The sequence below is a fragment of the Panthera tigris genome, chromosome B1, assembly GCF_018350195.1.
Source record: "Panthera tigris isolate Pti1 chromosome B1, P.tigris_Pti1_mat1.1, whole genome shotgun sequence".
Taxonomy (NCBI): domain Eukaryota; kingdom Metazoa; phylum Chordata; class Mammalia; order Carnivora; family Felidae; genus Panthera; species Panthera tigris.
Genome location: NC_056663.1, coordinates 55,079,609 through 55,103,820, shown reverse-complemented (window position 1 = coordinate 55,103,820; position 24,212 = coordinate 55,079,609). Strand labels below are relative to the sequence as shown.

The following is a 24,212-nucleotide window of genomic DNA, read 5'->3' as shown; positions in this document are numbered from 1 at the left end:
GTTGAACTTAAATTCCCAACTTGGTCTCTGCACAACTGTTTTTACTAACTTGTATTTTGGTGTAATGCCATTGGTCTCCATTGACAGCCTTCATGAATAACAGCCCAGTGAAACTCACTGCTGCGTTTGCCATAAGGAGGACCCCTTAGAAAAAACTCCCATCTGGTCTTCACAGCAAGAATATTGTACTTCTGAACAACTGGTTTGTTAAACACGGATTAGACCAGGTTTCCCTGCTAGGAAATTCAAGCCAAATTGTGGCCTGTCCATTAATAAGGAGGGACTGGAAGGCACCCAAGGCTACCATGTTGGTTAGCTCAGGGCAGTGCTATTCATAGGGTATTCTTTGTGAACCGTGCCTCAGAATTGTGCACACAGGAGTCCTTGGCCCACTGGTATGTAGTTTTAACACGTTGTTCTTGATTCCTCCTTTTTTTTTTTCCCTCATTCTTTCTTTATCCATTTCCCCCCTCCTATTTTTAACATTCATAATATTTTTGCGTTCTCTGTGTTTGTAAGCTGCTCAAAGTCCTTTGTGGAATAAGGCACAGCATAAATGAATAACTAAGCCGCAAATGCAAACCTGTGTTGGTTCATGCTGTTAGTGTCATTACCCACACACTGGCACCCACCCAACTTGATCCTTACTCCTGTTACTGGTTGTTTCAGCTCAGAGGTATTGGTATTTGATAAGCTGGTGCCTCTATAAAATCAGAATATGGCATGTAAGCTCATATTTGAAATTAGAGTCCAATATAGCTAGAAACATATGGCTCACACTGTGAAATGTTCATTTTCCCTTCCCAGAGAGTTTCAGAGATATGCACATGAACATATGTCCATTCATGGGATTCCTTGCCAGGTTTTTTCTTAAATTATGGTTTGACATTTCAGATCATTAAGTGGACACATCTGTCCATGTACGTTTTCCTTTTCAAAAAAAAAAAAAACATTTGAAGACCTTTACCCAGTGACATAGTTCAGCATTCTTAGCTTGCCCTGATGTCTTATTTAGTATTCTCAATCCTTAAAATCAGGCAGAAATCTACAGAACTGTGTGCAGTCATTTTGTTAGTGACCACGAAGCCCCTGGGTATTGAGTGAAAAGAAAGAAGTCATTTCCCCCCCCCCCTTTTTTTTTTGTTTTAAGTATATATTGTGTGAGTAATCCTTTTGTAAGTCTTTGGCTTAAAGGAAAGAACCTTAAAGTTAGAGTCAAAGGATTCGTTTTTAAATCTCTCCTCTGTCACTGATGGTGACTTTGAGCAAGTCCTATAACCTCATGGAGCCTCAGTGGCCTGATGTAGAAACTGAATAATACTAACGCCTGTCCTGTGTACCCCGGAGGGTTACTGTGCAACGCAGAGGAGATAGTGATGTGTATGGTGGTGCTTTGGAAACTAGAAGAGCTGTTAGAACTACGTTTCTGGGATAAAATGAGATCACAATAATCAATAGCAGAAACACTCTTTGGCTCAGGTACTGTCCACTCTGCTAGAATTGTAGAGCCCTCAAATTCTCCCACCAAGTTCCCGGAGTCCACTGAGATTGTTGAACCCACGCTCGGGAATGAATCACCTTGGGTTGCTCAAGGTCATTCAGGTTCCTTCTCTGTGGCTCGCTGAGGTGAGGGGCTTTCCATTGCTGCTCACACAGGCCGTGCTCGCTAAATCCTTGGGCTGAGGTCCTTGGGCTAAATCCTTGGGCTGAGGCCAGCAGCGTCTTCACCAAAGGGACATACACTCATCCCTGCGGAACCACTCTTGACCCCTGTCGACTGTGACCTTCTCTCCTCCATCACCTCGGAGAGTATCTCAAAATGGAGAAAATGCCCTTCACGCCTGGCTCGTCTGTCAGGACACTCGTTGAGGAGGAACATGGGTGGAAAGAGCTGAAATGGAGGTATTCTCCAAAGCCACGCTCGAAGGTTTCCGTCCCAGGCTTTGTACATATTATCTAAGGTTGTCACAGAGACCGTACGCTGAGTGGCCCAAAGATGATGTAAGCTTTAGGAGGCCTGCGGCGGTTTTGGAGCTGTGAATTCTAACCATACTGTGGCTGTGTTTAGAGGATCACTGGCAGCTGAGCTGTCGTGGCTAATGACTGGACAGCTGTCTCCCACTAACTTGGGGTGCCAGGAAACTGGCAACCTCAGAGGTTAGAGAGAATGGAAATAAATACAGATTTATTTAGCCCTGGGTACCAGGAGCTCACAAGTGGTCTGGACAGATAGATAATGGCCCTGTTCTTTGTTACGTAAGCTATGTAAAGCAGTGGTCTTTACTAATGTTTTTTTGTGGCTTCTTGCCTTAAGAATCAGCTGAGATGAGCTAGAGTGTTTCTGGTCCTAGTCATTCTGCTCTGCCAAGAATCTCCCCCCTTTTCCTCTAACACGTTAATGGTTTAGACATGATAAAAAGCTGCACACCTTATCTCTACCCTGGGAAATGAGATCCATCCCAAGAAAAGTTTAAATATACTACTTGCTGGGGCACCTGGATGGCTCAGTCGGTTAAGCGTCCAACTTCGGCTCAGGTCATGATCTCGTGGTTTACGGGTTCGAGCCCTGCGTCAGGCTCTGTGCTGACAGCTCAGAGCCTGGAGCCTGCTTTGGATTCTCTGTCTCCCTCTCTCTCTGCCTGTCCCCTGCTCATGCTGTCTCTCTCTGTCTCTCTCAAAAGTAAACATTAAAAAAAAGAATTAAGGGGCGCCTGGGTGTCTCGAGGGCGCCTGGGGGTTCGAGCCCCGCGTCGGGCTCTGGGCTGATGGCTCGGAGCCTGGAGCCTGCTTCCAATTCTGTGTCTCCCTCTCTCTCTGCCCCTCCCCCGTTCATGCTCTGTCTCTCTCTGTCTCAAAAATAAATAAAATAAACGTTAAAAAAATTTTTTTTAATTAAAAAAAAAAGAATTAAATACACTACTTGAACAGAACTGGGGGCACTTGTCCTAAAACCTGGCACACACAGCAAGCCTGTGGGGTTTTTTAATTTAGATTGAGCTGATTGGGAGGGTGGACCTGATAGAGATTATGGGTATTCTGAGCTAAAGCAACCCATTTTCCTTTCCTTCATACCCATTCTGGTGTCCCACATTCCAACTATGGCACCATGCACCAAACTCCAAAACAAGTGTGGCAGACAGCTGTGTGTTTTCAATTTACCTAATTTAATCCTGAAAGGTGGTCTACTTGAAAAAACTTTTGTAGACCCGACCATTAATTCTGTGTTCATTGATTTTGACCTTTAACCCCAATAGAGCAGAAGTTAAAGATTATTATTCTCTTGTTCATTAATATCTAATTCACTAAGTAAGAGAATGGGTGGTATTCTGTAATATAGTACAACATGGAGAAAAGGGGTATTCCTAGAAAATTTTTTGAGATCAAATCATCCGATATGTATTAACAAAATACATGAAAATTCTGTTTTGGCTGAGAGCAGAACCTCTGACGATTAGCTGTGCTGACATTTTCATGTTGTAGATGGTTAAGGAAGAGTGGGTTCTATTATGATAGGCTTAATTTTGACCTTCAAGGGAAGAGCAACTAATACGAGGAATTGATAAGAATATTGAAGGAAAGGAAGTAGATCATCTTAGAGCTTCTAATAATCAAGGAAGGGAATACAAGCTCTTGAAGGCATCGAGGTATTCTATTGTTTAAAAGCTTCAATTTTATTGTGCCTTGTAAAAGAAAGAATACATTGCTAAGAAGGAATTCATCTCCACGGGATGAGAATAGAGGAGCCAAAGAAACTATGTGATCATTATACCCCCAGCTATCCATGGGAGAAGGGACCTGAGTCAGCCAATAGGAATTTACTCTGTTCAGCAAACCCTATTGTGGATGAAGATGCATGGAGCTTTCAAAACCAGTAAGACTGTCAGATTCCATCTCACCAAGCAACATTCCAATTGTAATCAGAATTTGTAGGCAGATTATTGTAGTGGTGACTACATTACATGAAAATTTGTGGGGTTTTTTTTCACATCAGTTTAACATATCAGCCTCCTATTTGGTTAGCATGTGTAATTCTCTTAAGCTCAATTTTGTACGTTCATACAAGTTATTTTTAGGACGTACCAGATAATAGTGGCCTGTAGTAAGGCCATCTGTACTTCATCTTTCTGTGACTTCAACAATGATCATTGAGGAACATCTCCGGTAATTTCAAATTTTAAGAGATTGATTCATTGATTCAATGATAGTGAAAAATCTCTAAGTTTAATTCTGTGAAGACATATACATAATGAACGAAAGTTTACCAAAATATCAAGACTAGCATGTTAAACATGAATTATTTGCCAGAAACCAATCTACTCAAGTAGCTTAAGCTAAAAGAAAAAAAAGGAAAAAATGGTGGAGGTGAGGGGTGGCAAGCAATTAACTGAAAGGATGTAGGAGTATCTCTTGGGTGCCTTGGGTGCCCCGGGTACCTCAGTCAGCACCCCCAACTCTTGGTTTTGGCTCAGGTCATGATCTCACGGTTCATGGGTTCAAGCCCCACATCGGGCTCTATGCTGACAGGGAGCTCTCCCTCTCCCTCTCTTTCTGCCCCTCCCCTGATCGTGCTCTCTCGCTCTCTCTCAAGAATAAATTATATTTAAAAAAATTTTTAAAAATAAAATAAAACTCTACTTTCACACATTTGAAAAAAAATTATTCTTAATGTTCTAAGTAAAATCCTTCTATTGAAGTAAAAAACAAGGAAATACTCTGATAGTATAATCGTGACTGTATCAGAATTTACAAAAATGTCTTTTGAGTGTAAAAAAATAAAATCTCCCACAAAGCACCTTTAAAAATAATAAATAAGCATTAAAAAAAGAAGAAAGGATGTAGGAGTATCTCATGGAACCTAAGGTCAGGAAATACACTTGACTGAACTAGGAAATGAAAAGTTGCGAACCAAAGTCAGATGCTCTTTCTTTCTGCAGTTCATAGACTGTTATCTCTACTTCTCTCTTTCTCCATGAAAATAGCTACCCGGCCTATGCCTCACAAGATCATTCAAGAGCCCAACTAGAATCTCAGAAGCTCAAAGTCCAGAAAGGGGCCTCTGGCCCAGCTTGGGCAAGTATTTGCTGCTATGCCTAAGGAGTGATCTCCATATTGAAAGTTTTATAACAGCATGTTAAGAGGGAATTAAATTCAAATATAATGAGCACAGAATAAGGAGGCACCTAAGTATATTAAATTTTAGTTGAGGCTTTTAAAGCATCGTCTAGCACTAGATACTGAGGAACTTACCAGATGAGTTTGAAAGGAAGTACCATCAATAATCCGGAGGTATTGTGAAGAAGAGGAGAGATTTTAGGGAACTGGAGGTGGGAAAATACTGCCTTAAACATTTTCCAGAGGAGAGAGAATGTTTGGTTCTGGAAACTTGACACTGATGGACGACTCTTAAGATCCTAGAAGAGACCACTTATTCATACTTAAAAAGTCACCTTCACTAGGTACCAGTGTGAGTCTATGAAAAGGAATCAAACCAACTAGTAACTGTATCTTAAAAAAAAAATGCGTTTACATTAGTGGACCAGGAGACTGTGTGATACCTAATTTGTCTTGATTTAGTAGGATAGCTGAGTAAAGTTTTCAGATCCCTGTGGACTAGGTAAAGAAATATAGTGTGAATGATAGTGCAGTTAGATGAAATTGATGAGTAGAGTGATAGCAACCTCTTAAGGATTACACATAGCTTTCAAGCACTATATTTGACCTTCTCATATTCGTCCATATAAACAGTGGCTCCAGAGATAGAAACCATACTAATCCAATTTTCCATATAGAAAACGAGGAAGGATGGTAAGAGAGCAGAGACTGCTGGAGCTCATACCCAACCAAAAATGCAAAATAAATATAAACAAGGTATTTTATGCTGAGTTCAACTGCAAAAACACAGAATGAGAAACACTAGGCTTAGCAGTAATTGGGGGAGAAAAGTTGTAGGGGTTTGTGAGCTAGCAGTATGATATTGTTGCAGAAAATATATCCAGTACCAGTGTAATTTTAAGTTGTTTTTGTAAAGGAATTGTAGCCAGATTAAGGGTTGTAAGATTGCACCTTTATGTCGGCAATTCCACATCTGGATTATAGCAGGCTTTTCTGGGAAATACATTGACGAAAAGAGCATATCCAGAGAATGGTGATCAGGAAGTGTAATTTATAAATTTCTTTGACGCTCAGATTCTCTATTTTGGTACGTGTAATGAACTGCAAGGAATAAAATCTACCATAGCATGTTCTTAAGGGGCTTACTTTGTGTCATTTCCAATCAAAGTACGTAGAAACTGAACACTTGGGTAAAATTCCACTCCCCCCAGTCTGTTGAGTTTGAGTGATTTGGTTTAACAGTGATAATTCTCCTTTCATTGAAAATGTATATTGGTTTCTGAATGCTGAGTTAAATTTTATATTCTACATTACTAATTTATTCAACCATTAGGTGTCAGCACTGTTTCATGTAAATCATAAGCAATTTTCCACTTCCTTTTATCATGGGAATGAGCAAAAAAGGTTTTAGATGGAGACAGGAAAGATTCTTAATTGATTTAAAAATAAAAGTAGGTAGTGTATAAAGAAAAACAGTGTTTCCTAAATTGAGAATTTGTTTCCTATGCCTAAAAAAGCATGCATATATGTGCGTGCACATGCACGCACATACACACACCCCTGTAGATTAATGATAGTTTCTGTGGATTGCAGAGGTTTGCAGCCTAAAATACTGTTTTTCATAGTCTGCTGAATTAGATATTATTTGTTGATAAAGTCTAGACACAACAAGGCCATGTATCAAACTACTGATCTTAAAAACATCTGGTACTGAGGGAATACAAGTAAATTATACACAGGCATTTCACTTTTGGGTTGAAATTTACTTTTTTAAGTTCTAGAAGAGTCACTGTGAGAATTTTTATTCCCATCTTTTCTTCTGATCGCCAGCACCTGGCCCACATAGCCCCCATGAATACTGTGTTAAATGACTTTAAAGAATAACTATAGCATTAATCACTGCAAACCCATAATCTGAATGTGAATATTTGCGACCAGAACAGTCTCTTGATGATGCTAAAGCACTACTGTCCTTGACGTTAGAGGATTTTTAAGCTCTCTTGGAAGATGAGGCGCCAGAGAGCAGACATTAGTCCAAAGTCTATAACATAACCCATCCACTTAAATGTGGCATTCTTGCTTCAGTTGGCCTTCCTTCTTACTAGAACTGATTACAAATTCTCCACCAGTAAAGTGAGAGAAAGGATGCAAAATAGGGGGTTTTATAGTACCATGGGGGCTTCTTTCAATAACAAGTCTTAACATCAAGTCTTTGTATATTATAAGGTCTCTTTCTGTATGCTCCACTCAATGGCTTCATCTCACAATGGAAAATCAGAGAAGCTGCCAAAGAGCTAAACTTTCTCATGAACCTGCATTCAGGCTGATGGTGGCCAGTGAAAGCTAGTAATTAAAAGTCACCCAATCTGCATTGGCTTAAAGGTCTCCTTTCGGCTAGTGGCCAATCAGCCTGAAGTTCAAACTCCCTCTCTGGGCTGTTTCTCCTCCATAGGGTCTCATCTCGTCTTCCTTTCTTCTGTAGCATCCAGATGATAGAAGGGTCCTGCATCCTTGAGGTGCTATGGGTACTTCTGGTCTGTTTACCCTCCATCTCTGCTGCCTTCTCCTGTCTTCCCAGGTGTATGACGTCTTTGCACTTGCTGCTGAAGGAACCCCTGCCGTAGTAACTTCTGGTCAATTCTCCTGCTGCCCTTGGGACACATGGTCCCTTCCGACATCTGCCCCACTCCAGGGACTCACTCCACATTGGCTTCCACTGATACTGTGGATCCTCTGAACCCCACGGCCCAGTCCCTGGCTAAGCCTTCTACCCCATCACTTTGCTAAATGTCATCTTACCCCTTACCATGGTGACTCCCAGCAGGCCCGTGGATCTTAACTCTAAGCTACCTTCCATGTTCCCATGGAAAGCATGTGGACATCCTAGGCTCTCTGGCTCCAACCTAGAGCCAAGGGAGCCTGCAGAGAATAGGTGGAAAAGGGAATTGTCTTTAACTCTCTCTGCCTGAATACACATCAGAATTATTTCTGTTCTGTGCTGTAGCCACACCCTGTGGGGTGGTCTCCTCCTAAAGGTCAGAACTGGAGGCCAGGCACAAGTCCCTTTCTCCATCTGCTTTTATTCCCATCTTGTTCCCTCCAGATTTTCTACCCATCCTCACTAGAAAAGCTTCTCCTTCCCTTTTCTGTGGAAAAGTAAGCAGATGGTTAAATAATGGACCAGCCATACTATGGAATATTATGCAGTAGTTAAAAAGATTTAGATAATATGATAAATCTGTACATATTCACATGGAAGAAGAATTTATACATATTCATCTGAATATGTTGTGTTTGTGTATATATATATATACTCACACATACATACTCATTTATATGCCTGCATAAGAAAAATTTACAAATACACAGCCAACTATTAACAGTGATTTCTCCTAGGATGTGAGATTTGGCATAGTTGAGGAGAGGTAAGGGAGGGAACCTCCACCTTAATAACCTTCTGTGTTGCACAAGTTATATAATGCTTTTGTAATTTTTGAGACAAATAGGAAAAGTATACACCAAGAGATGTTACTGGCACACAATCTCATTTACATCTTTGGAGTTATTTCCAAACTGTACGTAGGCAAGAGGAGATGGAGAGGCGAGACAACACTCTCTATTCCGGTTCTCTTCTCCCCTTGTCCTGTGGAAGAAGGCAAGGTAGCATGCCCAGATCTTTAAACTGTCTCCACTTATGCAGTTCCCCAGGACAGTGACGGTGCCCCTCATGGGACCCAGTCTCCCATCTTCACTGTACCTCTGCCTTCCCTCCTCTAGTCTCTGTGTGTTTTCAACTCCTTTCTGTCTGCCATTCAGAGTCCCTGTCTGCTTATTTCCCCAAGTTGTCATCTTCTGCCTTAGAAATCAGCAAGTCCCAAATGTCCTCCCATGTCTTGAATATTTTCACCAATTCTCGTGTCTGTTATAAATTGATTGGTGTCTGTGCCATCCGGTTCTGCTGTGTTAAGCCCAGTGGTTGTCCTCAGAGAAGGAACAAGGTTGCCTGAGCCTCCATCTATCTGAGTTACAGTTTGTTTTGGGGGACTGTTATTCCTACCGTGTAAAATTAGACCTATCTGCCTGGGTTGCTTCTCTCCAGAAGCACTCATCACATCTTCTTTCAAGATCTGCATTCCTCCACTGCTGTATTTTTTAAGTTGCTATTCTGAAAGAATATTTGGACCCTCTCAACTTTGGGTTACACTAGAAAGCCCTCTTGGTTTAACTTGTCGCTATAGGGTGCCATACCCCACCAGTCCTTCCCCATTCCTGGGGCCATCTCCTGGCTGCAAAGGGGAGGAGAGGAGAGGGCTCCCATCACATAACAATATGCTCCATGGGTGCCTTGTATTGAAATGATATTCAATATCATCAACAGTTCTTAGATCAGTTCTTAGCCATTCATACATAGGAATAGCTAGTATTTTTTCTTTTACGTTTGTTTTATGTTTAATAAGATTTCTTGTGAATTCACGATAGCCTAGGTTTATTTCCTGCCTTCACTACTTACTAGCTGTGTGATCTTAGGCAAATCATTTCTTTCTGAGCCTCAGTCCCCTTATCTATAAAATGGGGATATTAAGGGGTGCCTGGGTGGCTCAGTTGGTTGAGCGTCCGACTTCGGCTTAGGTCATGATCTCATGGTCTGTAAGTTTGAGCCCCACGTGGGGCTCTGTGCTGACAGCTCAGAGTCTGGAGCCTGCTTCGGATTCTGTGTCTCCCTCTCTCTCTGCCCCTCCCCCACTCATGCTCTGTCTTTCTCTCTCTGTCAAAAATAAATAAACATTAAAAAAAAATTTTTAATGGGGATATTAATAGTACTAACCTCATAGTGGTATTCGCAGGTTAAATAAGTTACTAAAAGTAAAACAGAATAGTGCCTGGCACATAATAAGTAGATGCTGTTATTTCCTCTACCGCAAATGTCCTTTGTAACTTTTCCTCTTTAACTTATGTTTATTTTTCGTATTTTAATTACATGTTCCAAAGATATAGATCTTCCAAGTTCCCATAATACCTGCAATCATATGCACACGATTCATTCTTGTGCTCTTATCTTTTCCTCCCCACTCCCTCCCCATCTCTTGGGGCTTAGTACTTTTTTTTTTTTTTTTAATCATCTTTAATCAAATCACTAGCTCCAGGGGTCCTTCCTGACCACATGTCTCGAGGCTAAGCGAGGTCCACCTGTCGTAGGCACCCTGGTTTTTGCATCAACACTCTTGGAAAGTACAAATATTTGCTCTGTGTCTTAATTCCCTTGTAGGACCATGGCTTCGTAAGGGCAGAGACCGTGCTGTCCTCTCAGTGCTGCAGCTCTGGTGTCTAGCTGAGAGCATGAGCATAATGGGTAATTAATACTCCTTTAATGAGAAAATGCAGATATAGGAAATAAGATTTAAGTGGATTACCGGACTCAATCTGCATTTGTATAAAAATCAACCTTTAAGAACATAGATAATTTAGAACAATTTTGAAAGGAAAATACACACTTGGAGAAAAGGTTGTTTCCATCTGAATCAGACCAGGACCTATTTTAAATAATGGTTCCTATTCTAATTCCCAGTATAGGTTATCAAGCTGATAAGGTTAATTACTGCTTTTATGGCTTTAAATTTAATCTTGGGAACAAGCTTATTTACTTCGTGAAAAGCTTTGGCGTTAAAAAAACAAACAAATATAAATGTGTGTGTCTATGTACACACATATATACGTATATATGCTTTGTGTGTGTGTGTGTGTGTGTGTGTGTGTGTGTGTGTGTGTGTGTGTGTATTTTTTGTGAAACTCACTAAACCTTCCCTGGCTCCTTGAGTCTTTATCAGGCCCTGTTCTGAGTTTCCTTTCAATTAGAAAAAGGCTCCTGGCAACTTTATTCCTACTGTAGTTGTGTCAAATAGTTTTGTGTAAAATAGCTAAATATCTTCTTTAGCTAATCTAATAACTAAACGTTTCTAGGAATTTTATTTTTTTTCAAGTTTATTTATATTGAGAAAGAGAGCAAGCACGAGCGGGAGAGGGGCAGTGAGAGAGGGAGAGAGAGAACTCATGAACCATGAGATCACGACCTGAGTCGAAATTAAGAGTCGGATGTTTGACTGAGCCACCCGGGCACCCCAGATTACTAGGATTTTTAAAATTCATTCAACAGTTAATTTTTTAATGTCTGCTATATGCCATAGGTCAGCCTATTTCATTTTTTTTCCTGAGGGTTTTGGCCACATTAGAACAGGACAGCTTTCAAATCCAGCTGTGTGGTGGTTCATACACAGCAAGTGAAATAAATCTGTGCACTAGAAACTCAAGTTTTAAAAAGGAAAGTAAACTGAGATCTAAGTCATGGGGGGGGAAAAAGCCCAGCTCTGATTGCTGTGAAAATCTGGAGTGCCCCCGGCGGGGACGCATACATTCAGAAATTAATTCTCTTTACCACACAGCAAGTGCCAGTGGTTAGGGAGCTGCTCTGTGAGTGACTTCATCTCGTAACATCTTCTCTCTTCCATTTTGCGTTTCTGTCAAAATGTAAAAGGTTGCATTTCATCCGCTTCCCTCGTTTAAGTCAGTAATATTCAATCCAACCAGAAAACCTAATCGCAGTGAGTTTGCAGAGGCATTACCAATTGCCTCTAAATAAACATGACTAAATGTTCCTTTCACAGGTGCAAGTATTGGCATTATGATGAAAACCTGCTCACTTCCAGCGTTGTCATTGTCTTCCACAACGAAGGATGGTCAACCCTCATGAGAACGGTCCACAGTGTCATTAAAAGGACTCCAAGGAAATATTTAGCAGAAATTGTGCTAATTGATGATTTCAGTAATAAAGGTAATGGCTGTGGAAAATTGACTTTCTGTCTATGAAATAAGCTAATTATGAAGACTTGCAAAGTGTGATTTTAAAATAATTAGTCTTTAAAAATTAACAATTAGCATCTATTGATAGCATCTGGTACCAAGCTGGCACTGTGCCAGGCATCATACATAAATTATTTTGTTTCATCCTGGCAATAATCCTTGAGATGGATACTGTTGTTATCTTTATTTTACACAGGAGCCTCAGAGATGTTCAGTAACTTGTCAAACGTCACAGAGGTACTAGTTAACAGATCCAAATCTACAGGCTCATAAGTCTGTGTATTTAACTGCCATCTTACACTACACCAATTCTTTGGGCCTTGGATTTTGCAAAAATGGGGCCATGAAGATCATTTATTGAAAGACTGAAAAGGGCAATTGTGTTATGTTGTATTGCTACGAGACGCTCCATCCATAGCCGTCAACCTGAAATCCATATACCTATTTAATAGCCTAATTTTTGCATTTGAACAATGATACAAATATTGAATTTGACCAGACACCGCGGACCATTGTTATATATAATAGAAGTATCTACTAAAGCTTATTTCGTTCTGTATTTGATTTAGTATGTTGAATAAAAGGAAATTGTGTTGTATTTTTTTCTTCTTTTTAAGGAGCCAGCTATTATAGCGTTTAGGGAGGTGTTGGTTAACCTAGGTTCAACTTGGCAAGAGAGAGATTGAGCAGTGGTTTCCCAGATAAGTGGGTTTTTTAAATTAACATTTATTGTAAGCGGAATATATCTTCTTAATGGCACAAGTATTAGAAGATAGATAATGTTATAGTTCAGGCCCCAAATCAGCATGCTAAATAAGAAAAGGAATGGTGCTGCTGAAACCCAGATCTGGATATTTATTTACTAGTCTTTGCTTGTCATAAAACTGAATTAGATTCTTTGAAAATTGACCAAAGCACTCAGGCTACTCAATAACAACAAGGTATTTGCTTTTTTTTTGGCAAATAAGTCTCGCAGAGAATTTTTGTGTACAAGTGAATATATTAGAGGTGAAGACAGACCATGGGTAGCCTGAAAATACCATTCAGAATGGCTTTACACAAGCTTTCTCCAAAACTTAATTTGTAACTCTCACAGTCTAGATAAACCTCTGCTGTTTTTGCAAGGACATGATCGGAATATTGATCTACACAGATGTCAGCACGGAGAAGAAATAGAAATAAGGCCTATTTCCTTTTCCCCTCATCTTTGTACAACTAAGCACTTTTTTCAACTAATCACTTTTAATTACACTAAAAAGTGTAATCTTTTAAAATGTTTAGTCCTATCAAATGCCCTCTACCTTAGACATCTTGACTGCAATTTTCTATGACAGGAGGGCTTTCATTAAGAATACGATTCCTGTCTCAAGATAAATATTTGAAAATACATTTTGAAGTGATATTGTTGGTACCAACAGTGTTTTAGATTTACGAAAACCTACATCTACAAAAATGACTTTGGGAAATCTCGTGTATGTGATTATGTGGATTTTAAGAAGCCTTATGTTATTAATACAAGCAGAGGCTTAGCATATCCTTTAATAAAAAGTGCAGATACACCAAAATGTGTTCCCATCCTAAAATAACTGCTTGGCTTCAGGAGAGGAGAACAGAATTTGGACTTCAGTTTTTTTGTCCATTTGACTTTAATTATTTTGTGTGATTAGTGCTCTAACATTCAGCCTCTTATAACGCAGTTTAATAGCAGTCAAGTGCAGGACCTGCTTATCTTGCAGAGTGCAGAGAGGCATTGTTGGCGCTCCCCTTGAACAGAAGTACAGAAGGCCTTTAATTTTCCCCATTTCATAACAACCGTAAAATTTGTCAGCCCTATCCTTAATGAGCGAACATTTGGTTTGTTCTTTCCCCGATATACTCAGAAACTAAAAGTTTGAGTTACCATTTTTCCTTTAAAGACAAAACACTTTACTAACATCAAACCTCACAAGGAGCTGGCTGCTTATAACACTGGGGTTTCTGGAAAACACAGTGTCCTCTCTAAACAAGAGTTGGGGCCTTTAAATAGAGCACACTCCTCTATGCTTGTACGTCAGCCAGCTGAGGCCAAGTGGGGCCGAGGTAAAATGGGTCTCCACACTCTCAGTGGCTCATGACAACACAGAGTTATACAGTTCTCTGGCTCATACTACGCATTTTCTGTGGCTCAGCCCCAGCAATGCCCCACACCTTCACTGCAAGGCAGCCTGAACTCATGCATTGCCCGCCTCGTGCAAAGGAAGAGAGAATGGTGAAACACTAGTGGGATTTTAACACTTCCGCTCACAAGTGCCTCACATCATTTTGTCCACAGCAGGTTGGCCATGGCAAACCACATGGTCTAAGCCTACTTTCAGCAGGCTGGGGAGAATAATCATTCCCCGAGGAGAGGCGAATGTTTTGAACATGATTAGAATCTACCACGGTGTGAGATCCCAAAGAAGCCAGAAGTCATTTGACTGACCAACTTACCTTTTGGACCATCTTGACTAAGAATCTAAATTTGAAGCACAGGCCATCAACTCATTTCTGGCCATAACAATTTATTTTAAATTTATTTAGATTGCATAGTCAAAAGAGCACTGAAATGCAGAGAGACAAATATCATATGACTTCACTCATATGAAGACTTTAAGACACAGAACGGATAAACACAAGGGAAAGGAAGCAAAAATAATATAAAAACCGAGAGGGGGACAAAACATAAGGGACTCTTAAATATGGAGAACAGAGGGTTACTGGAGGGGTTGTGGGAGGGCGGATGGGCTAAATGGGTAAGGGGCACTAAGGAATCTACTCCGGAAATCATTGTTGCACTAAATGCTACTTAACTTGGATGTAAATTTTAAAAATTTTTTAAATTAAAAAAACGTGGAAATGCAATTCAGAGGGTGCTTTTAAAAAGTAATTTAGGATTGTACCAAGCTGAAAAAAAATAAGGTAAGATTTAAAAAAAAAAACAGTCACTTAAATTGAAGGGAAAAATTACCTAGATTATTCTGGGGAAAAAATATAATTCAGCGTGAGAATTTTATTTATACTACTCATGAAAACTGGATGCCAAAATAGAAAAAGGTTGATTTTTTTCTTCTCAATCCTGAATACCCATGTATAAGTGTATTGCTCCCTAAAAATGAGTCAAGTATTAAGTGTACAGTCTGACTAGTTCATCTCTAAATATATCTTCTTTGTTATTTATGTATTCATGGTCCAAAGTTTTAAACAACTTAAAATAATTTTTGTGTCCCCAAGAAACATCTTTAGAGATCCAAGAGCTAGTTGTGGCTGTGATGGACCAATTTCAAGGGCTCATAGTGACACAGACAAGTTATTCTCTTGCTGGGAATTCAAGCTGGTGCAGCCACTCTGGAAAACAGTATGGAGGTTCCTCAAAAAACTAGAAATAGAACTACCCTACGACCCAGCAATTGCACTACTAGGCATTTATCCACAGGATACAGGGGTGCTGTTTCGAAGGGACACATGCACCCCCATGTTTATAGCAGCACTATCAACAGTAGCCAAAGTATGGAAAGAGCCCAAATGTCCATCGATGGATGAATGGATAAAGAAGATGTGGTATATACACACAATGGAGTATTACTCGGCAATCAAAAAGAATGAAATCTTGCCATTTGCAATTACGTGGATGGAACTGGAGGGTATTACGCTAAGTGAAATTAGTGAGTCAGAGAAAGACAAAAATCCTATGACTTCACTCATATGAGGACTTTAAGAGACAAAACAGATGAACACAAGGGAAGGGAAACAAAAATAATATAAAAACAGGGAGGAGGACAAAACAGAAGAGACTTATAAATATGGAGAACAAACTGAGGGTTGCTGGAGGGGTTGTGGGAGGGGGATGGGCTAAATGGATAAGGGGCACTAAGGAATCTACTCCTGAAATCATTGTTTCACTATATGCTAACTAATTTGGATGTCAGTTTTAAAAAATAAAAAAAAGTTATTCTCTTGCAACTGGGAAACCAAGGTGGAAACTTTGGCAAATGTGTCTTTGTTTTGACAAAGTTTCCTCTACCAGATTGCAAATATATGTATATATTTATTTGTTATACATAAATCTTATATTTAAATATTTATGTATGTATACATGGTAGTTATATATATACATACACATGTACATGAAGCCATACATATACTTGTTGATACCCACAATACAGAGAAAATTGGATCCTTTGGTTATTATTTGGCAACTTGATGACTATATTTATCACACCAAGACCTCAACCTTCACCACTGAGTATAGCTAGAGAAAGATGGCCCGGAGACCAATTTTAACGTATACCCTATGTAGATTCCAGTAAAGTTATATAATGTTGTTTATAGCCCGTGTATCTTCAGAATTCTGGAACCATTACTTCTGCTAAAGTAACCAAAATGTTTGCCTGAAGGATTTTAGATATGACATTAATATGCAGATTTTTTTTTTTTTAAGTTTTCATGTCAGTTGACATAGTCATCATATGTTTAACATTTGGAGAGGTGTTTGATGACTGTCAGGCTAACCAGCTCTCTGTAGGCATATTAAGCAAAAAATGAACTCAAATAATACACTTTACCTTGCTTCCCTGTAAACATTCAATCTGTTTGACCAGCTGGACTGCCCAAAGTACCTGTTGCCTATTCCTGTTTTTTGAGAAAATTTAGAGTTTAACCGGTTTATGTACATAAATATCATTTATGTTGATTGAATTCTTTTATCCATAGAACACTTAAAAGAAAAACTAGATGACTATATTAAGCTGTGGAATGGCTTAGTGAAGGTATTTCGAAACGAAAGAAGAGAAGGTTTAATTCAAGCACGAAGTATTGGTGCCCAGAAGGCTAAACTTGGGCAGGTAGGAAACATTCGCTATTTCACAATGTTAACATCTTGGATTTGGTAACTAAAAGATCGTATCCGTTTTTAAGTACCCTTCAGATTTTTTTTTTTTTTTAATTGAAACGAAATGCTGGCTTTATTAAACCGATACCTTCTATGTCAGAATGGACTCTAATGCTAATGTATTACTAGCATCTAATGTTAAATTGCGTGTGATATGCAATGTACCATATGTGAAGAGTGTTCTTTCTCCCTGCCTCTGTTTTTTAAGGTTTTGATATACCTTGATGCCCACTGTGAAGTGGCAGTTAATTGGTATGCACCGCTCGTAGCTCCCATATCTAAGGACAGGTAACGTTACTTGGCTTTTTTTTTTTTTTTTTTCTTTCCTGGGTGAAAAGTAAACCTTGCCCGAGAAGGACAAATAATATTCTTCTCCTTCTCCTGATTCTAGTTCCATTCAGCGCCTCAAGCGCTGCGTTTTAAGCATTGTCATTCGGCCGGTGGTTCTCTGGGCTGGAGCCAGACGGATCCTTTGGGCTGATTCGGATGCAGGCAGTCCAGCATTCGGGATAAGTGTAGGGTGTCTCACTTAAGAATCATCTTGTGGTTGGGTTAGTGAACAGAAAACCCTGTAGCTCCAAAAGCTTTGTCTGAGAGTGACGTTAATTGTTCCCTCTACACTGTGATAACAGTGCTAAAGACTTGAAGGCGCATGCTTTGAGATGATACCTCTTGGTTTCTTATGCCTTTTTGAATTACGATTTTAGATACAAAGGAGCAGCTGTTACTCGTGTCAAAGCTTTGGGTTCCTGTAGAAACTTTAAAGTTTAGAAATAGATAGCCATGCGGTAGAAATGTGGCGATGACCACATTTACAGAAGCGTCTGAACAATAGAAGGCAGCATTAATCTCCTAGTTCCAAAAGCCTTCGCTGCTTTTAGTCCAGAATTCTGACTGTTTCAGAATCGAGGGAAATAAAATCTGTCCCTGGGGCGAATGGTGTGAATCAAAGGAAGAACTTTGGGGGGTTTAATTATCCATGGATTTGGTCTGAAAGCCTGTCATGAACATTTTTCACACGCTGATTCAATCTTCACAGCACCTCTGCAAGATAGATATTATTAGCTCCATTGTATTGAAGAAGATACTGAGGCCTAGAGGAGTTAATTAATTTGCCCCAATTCAAACAGCCAATGAACTCTCAAGCCGAGATCTCTCCGGCTTGAGATAAATAGCTTTACACTATTTATTTAGAAATCTGAGAATCGTGAGAAGTAAAGAAAGATAACACACCTTCACCTCTTCAGGTGAAAACGAGCAGTCCTCAGGCACCATAAGGAGGTGGTTTTCCGCAGGGTCCTGTGGCATTCCCACATACGCCCCGGTGACCCCCCACCCTCACCGTCCCATGGGAATCCACGGTCCGCAGAGAATACCGCATCTGTCTCAAGTCCACTTCCCCCATGTCAGAATTCTATAGGTTTTTCTCTTCTCCTTGGTTTCTAAACATCTAAAAAGCACCTTAACATGGTTATGTAAAGCTGTAATCTCTGTTTGGGGAACTGCATGTTAAAATCCTTTCTGATAGGATGACTATTGAAACAAGCCAAATTGTCTTTGCAGACTTGATCCTCCATCTAATTAGTCGTATAGAACTAGCATTTTATGAAGCCCAAATATAAGATATTTTTTTTGCTCCAAGTTCTCAGGCCACTACTTAAGTTTGTCAGCAAGTTTTAAGGGTTTTTAAGAGTTTTTTCCCCTCTTCTTTTTTAAAAAATGCAGGAATATAATACAGTAGTTATTTTGTTTTTTCTTTTTTCTTTTTTCTTTTTGGCAGTGTTTTTTGTTTATTGCAATAAAAGGAGAGGGAAAAGAAGATCACGTAAAGGAACAGGAACAGGTTTTCATAGTAACTGTTTCCAAAGGAATAGAAAGCAACAGAAAGTTGGGAGAACCACTAAGAACATAGTGGGTTTTATTTCTCTATGCACACACTCATTCACACACATTCGCGCTCACACGCATTCACATTCACGCTCATAGTCACGTTTATATTCATTTTTTTTATTTAAAAAAATGTTTTTTAATGTTTATTTTTAAGACAGAGAAACAGAGCATGAGCAGGGGAGGGGCAGAGAGAGAGGGAGACACAGAATGTGAAGCAGGCTCCAGGCTCTGAGCTGTCAGCACAGAGCCCGACGCGGGGCTCGAACTCACGAACTGTGAGATCATGACCTGAGCCGAAGTCGGACGCTTAACCGACTGAGCCACCCAGGCGCCCCTGTATTCATTTTTTTTTAATGGAGGGATAAGGAGGAAAGTAACAGTCAAGAAAATCTTGTAAATAATGCAAAACCACCAAGAGAAAATTGCCCACAGGACCAAAGTAAATATGAGAAAACATGATTAACTTCAGCATTTGTCTGTAAGCTGAGAGAAAAATCTGCTGTGTCCTTCCGTTACAGAAAAGGGCTCCTTGACTTTTAAAGACATTGATTTACTTCTGTTTCCCATTAGATATTAAAGTTCCCTAATGGGGGAAAAAAATCAACAGTAAAAAGAGATAATACAGCTAGGCATGCTAAACTAGTCAGTGTTGGGTTCTTAAATGCTTTTTCATTTTCTGTAAATGTTTCAGAACTACATGTACTGTGCCTCTAATAGATTACATAGATGGGAATGATTATTCCATTGAACCACAGCAAGGTGGGGATGAAGATGGTTTTGCCAGAGGGGCCTGGGACTGGAGTTTACTATGGAAACGTATTCCTCTAAGCCACAAGGAAAAGGCCAAAAGAAAACATAAAACTGAACCTTATCGGTAAAGACTACTACTTTATTTTCTTATGTGGAATGTCTATCTAAGTACTTTTTTTTTTTTCCTTCCCCATGTACTTGTATAAATATGTGGGTCCATACATACCTTCCATTTCATCTTTGCTGCCATCATCAACACAATACAGAACCATTTGCACTGTGCCGATTATAGATGTCATAAATGGCAACACATATGAAATTGTACCCCAAGGGGGTGGTGACGAAGATGGGTATGCCCGAGGAGCATGGGATTGGAGTATGCTCTGGAAACGGGTGCCTCTGACCCCTCGAGAGAAGAGAATGAGAAAGACAAAAACTGAACCATATCGGTAATCACTAAATCACTTACATGTTTTTCTTTTCTCCAGTTGCTGCTAACCTATTAACCTTTTGCCAAGCTAAAAAATGTGTTACTAACACTGTAGGTGCTGTCTCAGATTCTGTAACAGTTTTTCCCCTAACATTAGTTCTGAAGCTTGAATTCACCTTTACTACTTTGTGATTGTTTTTTTCTCTAAATGCAAGCTCCACTTTTGGGGGGATGGCAGGGGGAGGTTATATGGCATTAGTTGCGAATACGAGTGAAAAAAACTTTAGCCCTCCTTTCCTAGTAGACTAGACATCGAGTTTTATTCTTTTGACCATAATTTCATTCTGTAAATTTAAAATGCATAAATTACTTACAATCCTGGTTTTATGTCCACTTTGATCCCTTGGTTGTAGCGTTAACAATGAAAGAGAAATAGCAAGAGATTTCTTTGGTTTTTTTTTTCTTCTTCTTTGTGTTTTGTATGCTAACTCGTAAATACTAATTTTGTACCGGTTAAATCTGATGAATAAAAAAAAAAAAAATACATGACTTTGGAAAATGTTACACGAAATCCTTTATCACTTCCTTCTCAGAAGAGCACTTGATTAAAAGGAAACTTTATTCTAGAATCAGCTTTTGTCCCTTCTTACGGGATAAAATAGAACAGTTCTGCTGCTTTATTCGTTTGGTCTCCAAACCGAAACATTTTACGGTCCTTCAAAGTGACTCCAAATGAAATGTTTGGTCAGATGTTAGCAGAGGCTTCTAAGTGTGTCTAATTTTGTTTTTCTGATCTTATGGTTCTGCTTTTGGTCTCTCTCTCCTTGTTATACTACTGATGATGCTAGAACTCTTTTGGGAAGGTGTTTCTAATGTCATGCAAATGCTGCTGGGATCTGGGCATGCCGTGATACAAGATACTGAGATGGCAAACATAAGGAAATTATAGAATTTTAATCTTTGACACTTTCCAAATTTCTCTTTCAAGTTCTGTTTTGAAACAATTCAGGAATTTACTGCTTACCCACTTGATTTAACGAATACTTCTGGGTGTAAAAAATAAAGGGTAATGATTATATTTACATTTCTGCTCATTCCCTGGGTTTAGCTAATAAAGACATTTTTTTTTAAGTGGTTTTCATGTTAAGATGCATTTGAAAAGATATACTGAGATAAGTGGGGATATGTTTAAAGATCAAAAAGGCATAGTTATAATAATTGTAAACGACAGTTAAATAAATGTGACAAGGAAGTAACCAAGAACATGTTGGTGCTGCTTATTACCAGGTTAGGCAGCATGTCTTGAGAAGAGAAGGCATAAGAGAATGACTTTCACTTGATGTGATTTCCATGCATATTGAAAGTATTACTTGATTTATTATTTATCCACTCAACAAATATTTAATGAGTACTTACTATGTGCCAGACATTGTTTTCCGGGGATAAACTTTTAAAAAGTATGTTCTCTCGTGGCACCTAAAGTGTAATGAGCGAGACAGAAATTAAACAGATAACTACACAAATAACTCAGGAACAGCACCTGCAGTAAGTCACGTGAAGAAAAATCCCAGGGTACGTGGAGCTTCTGGGAAGGAGAACCTCATCCAGCCGGGAGGAGCCAGAACAGCCTCCCTGGCAAAGGCCCCCCTGCAGGCTGAGGCTTGAAAGGTGAGGCGTCAGCCCTGTGGAGAAAGAGGAAGAACGTTGCAGGAGAGCTAACAGCAGAGGTGAACCCCTGAGATAGAAGAGAGTTGGTTTTGTTGGAGATGTGAGCAGAGCAGTGAAGAACTCAGGACGAGGAAGCCCACTCAGGAGTCGGGAGAGTCTGGCATCACCTGGGCCCAGCTTGAGTCCACTCTGCCTGCTGTATGATTAGATTGGGATGGGGGCAGCATAGAAGAAAAGACCCCGTCGGGGTGTTCCCGTAGCAGTCCAAGCAGTGGTAGCTTGGTCTAGGATGGAAGCAGCAGTGATGTTGGAAAGTAGAACACGGGCTCAAGATAGATGTTCAAGGTAGAATCGGTAGGATTTAGTGACATTAAATATCAGGTGTGGCGAGGAAGAAAGTACTCTGACGGAGAGTCTACTTAAGAGCCATGATACATAGTAATTAATTGGGGGTGGGGAACAGGATGAAAATGATTCCCCTTATCACTTGCTCTAGTGATGAGAATGGCTCGTCCCTAGAAAGTGCCCAATTCAAGATTCCATTCAGGAAGCTCCGCAGATCACCGTTTTGCATTCCTGCCTCCTGACACAGTAAATAGCTAATGTCTAATTCCCTGGTGTCGTTTCTTTGCTACATTTGCAAACTCTGAATGAACTGTGGCTGTTCCACAATGATTTACACCCTTATTTGGCATGCCCCTGAGCTATAAAATTAAAAAATGACAGACTACTTCCATGGTCTATGGTTTCACTCATCCTAGAATGACTCATAAATCATTGTAGGAGCAGTTAGCAGGCCATGGTTGTATGGCTCGGGATTTTTAGGAGTGAAAGAAAATTCTGTCTTAACTAACTCTCAAGGCTTAATTTTCAAACCAACAAAGGAACTAAGGCACCCTCTAATGGCAAGATGATGCAACGCCCTAATTTGTAGTGAACTATCAATTGAATTTCAGACAAATTGTAAATTCATTAATGAATTATAAACCGATTATTTTGTGAAGGCTTTGTAATTTCTTAATGTTTGGCCATCAGTTTTGTCTCTTCTGTGCATTACTTAGACTATGTTCCAAAAAGGCTTGTTGTCTATTAGTGAAGGGATTCTGAGATTTATCTTTATTAGTTATTGCACTGTTTCTTTTCTTAGGTCCCCTGCCATGGCTGGTGGATTATTTGCCATTGAACGAGAGTTCTTCTTTGAACTGGGTCTGTATGATCCAGGTCTCCAGATTTGGGGTGGTGAAAACTTTGAGATCTCATACAAGGTAACGTTTTCTTTAAACAAATGCAGTTTTCTACGTAGTTATTACTGACTTTGGTGACTTTCAGATAAGGCTGGTTTTTCTGGGAAAAGATCTATTTAATGCATTTCTCCGAATTACAAAGAATGACTAACAAAAATGCATGCCTTTGGGGGGAAATAGGGCAAAATGCAAAATCCAGACTTGTTGCATATTTATATGGCTCATCTCAACATTGAGGCCAGCAAACTTCAAAAATGAAAATACCTCCTCCTCCCACTCCCCACCTCACCCCCCAGGCTTTCTGTGCATTAAAGTCTTTGTTTGTTATAAAAGCCCTTTGGAGAACCTGCACTGTATGGGAGCCACATTTGACCATCCACTGACACAGTTACCCTTTACCTCTATGGGACATGATGATTCAGGAAAGAAACCGATCCCAACCATGACTTTGCATCCTCAGACTGACCCTGGAGCTGCCTCCCTGCAGCACCCGCCCTGTTGCTGAGGCAGCCCTTGAACAATGATACCTTCCATGCTCCGACCCATCCCCACCCCCATTTCCCAAAAGAGAACTGTAACTGGGTTTAACTGGGTTAAATAGATATTTATTGTCTCTTGTCTTAAATGTCCAGAGACGGAAGAACAACTCAGTCGTTGCTCTCAAAGAACTTAGAGTTCATAAGAAGAGATTAGAATTGTACTCAAATTCATAATATGATGAGAAGGTAAAGAGCATTCAATTGGTATGATTAAGAAACAGCATTGTGGGGGCACCTGGGTGGCTCAGTCGGTTAAGCGTCCAACTCTTGGTTTCAGCTCAGGTCATGATCTCATGGTTTATGAGTTCAAGCCCCATGACGGGCTCTGCGCTGGCAGCATGGAGCCTGCTTGGGATTTCTCTCTCCTCCTCTCTCTGCCCCTGCCCAGCTCACTCGCTCTCGCTCTCTCTCTCTCTCAAAATAAACATAAAAAATTTTCAAAATGAAACAGCATCTTACTGGAGGTAGCATTTGAGGCAAACTAGAAAGGCGGGCATGGTATTGATAAGCAGAGATAAAAGGAGAGGAGAGAGACCTGGGAGCAAATAGAATGGGGAAAGGTACAAAAGTGGGCACATGAAGATTATACTCAGGAAACAGGAGCAGTTTAGCAGAATCAGACAGCATGGAGAAAGACATCCAAGAAGATAAAGTGGACAAGTATGTTAGGACTGTATGGAAGAGAGCCTTTAATGCTGAGCCAAGAGATTTTTACTGAACTTGATAAGTAGTGGCAACCTATTGAAGATATTAAGCAAGGGAATAACATGACCCAAAGCTGCCCTTTAGCTAGAATAATCTCTTACTATAAATAAGGA

General features: G+C 39.9%; 1 protein-coding gene across 5 annotated transcripts in view; it reads left to right on the top strand.

Moving 5' to 3' along the window:
- GALNT7 (polypeptide N-acetylgalactosaminyltransferase 7) overlaps nt 1-24,212 on the top strand; it is a 144,962-nt gene that overhangs the window by 104,893 nt on the left and 15,857 nt on the right. For 4 of the 5 annotated variants that reach the window (XM_042983615.1, XM_042983617.1, XM_042983620.1 and 1 more), the window contains exons 3-7: nt 11,772-11,938; nt 16,696-16,826; nt 17,082-17,161; nt 19,780-19,962; nt 22,759-22,876. In XM_042983615.1, coding sequence (XP_042839549.1) covers nt 11,772-11,938; nt 16,696-16,826; nt 17,082-17,161; nt 19,780-19,962; nt 22,759-22,876 — 679 coding nt within the window. Of the gene's footprint in view, nt 1-11,771; nt 11,939-16,695; nt 16,827-17,081; nt 17,162-19,454; nt 19,638-19,779; nt 19,963-22,758; nt 22,877-24,212 lie in introns of all 5 variants that reach the window. The other variant, XM_042983616.1, reaches the window with a different exon arrangement.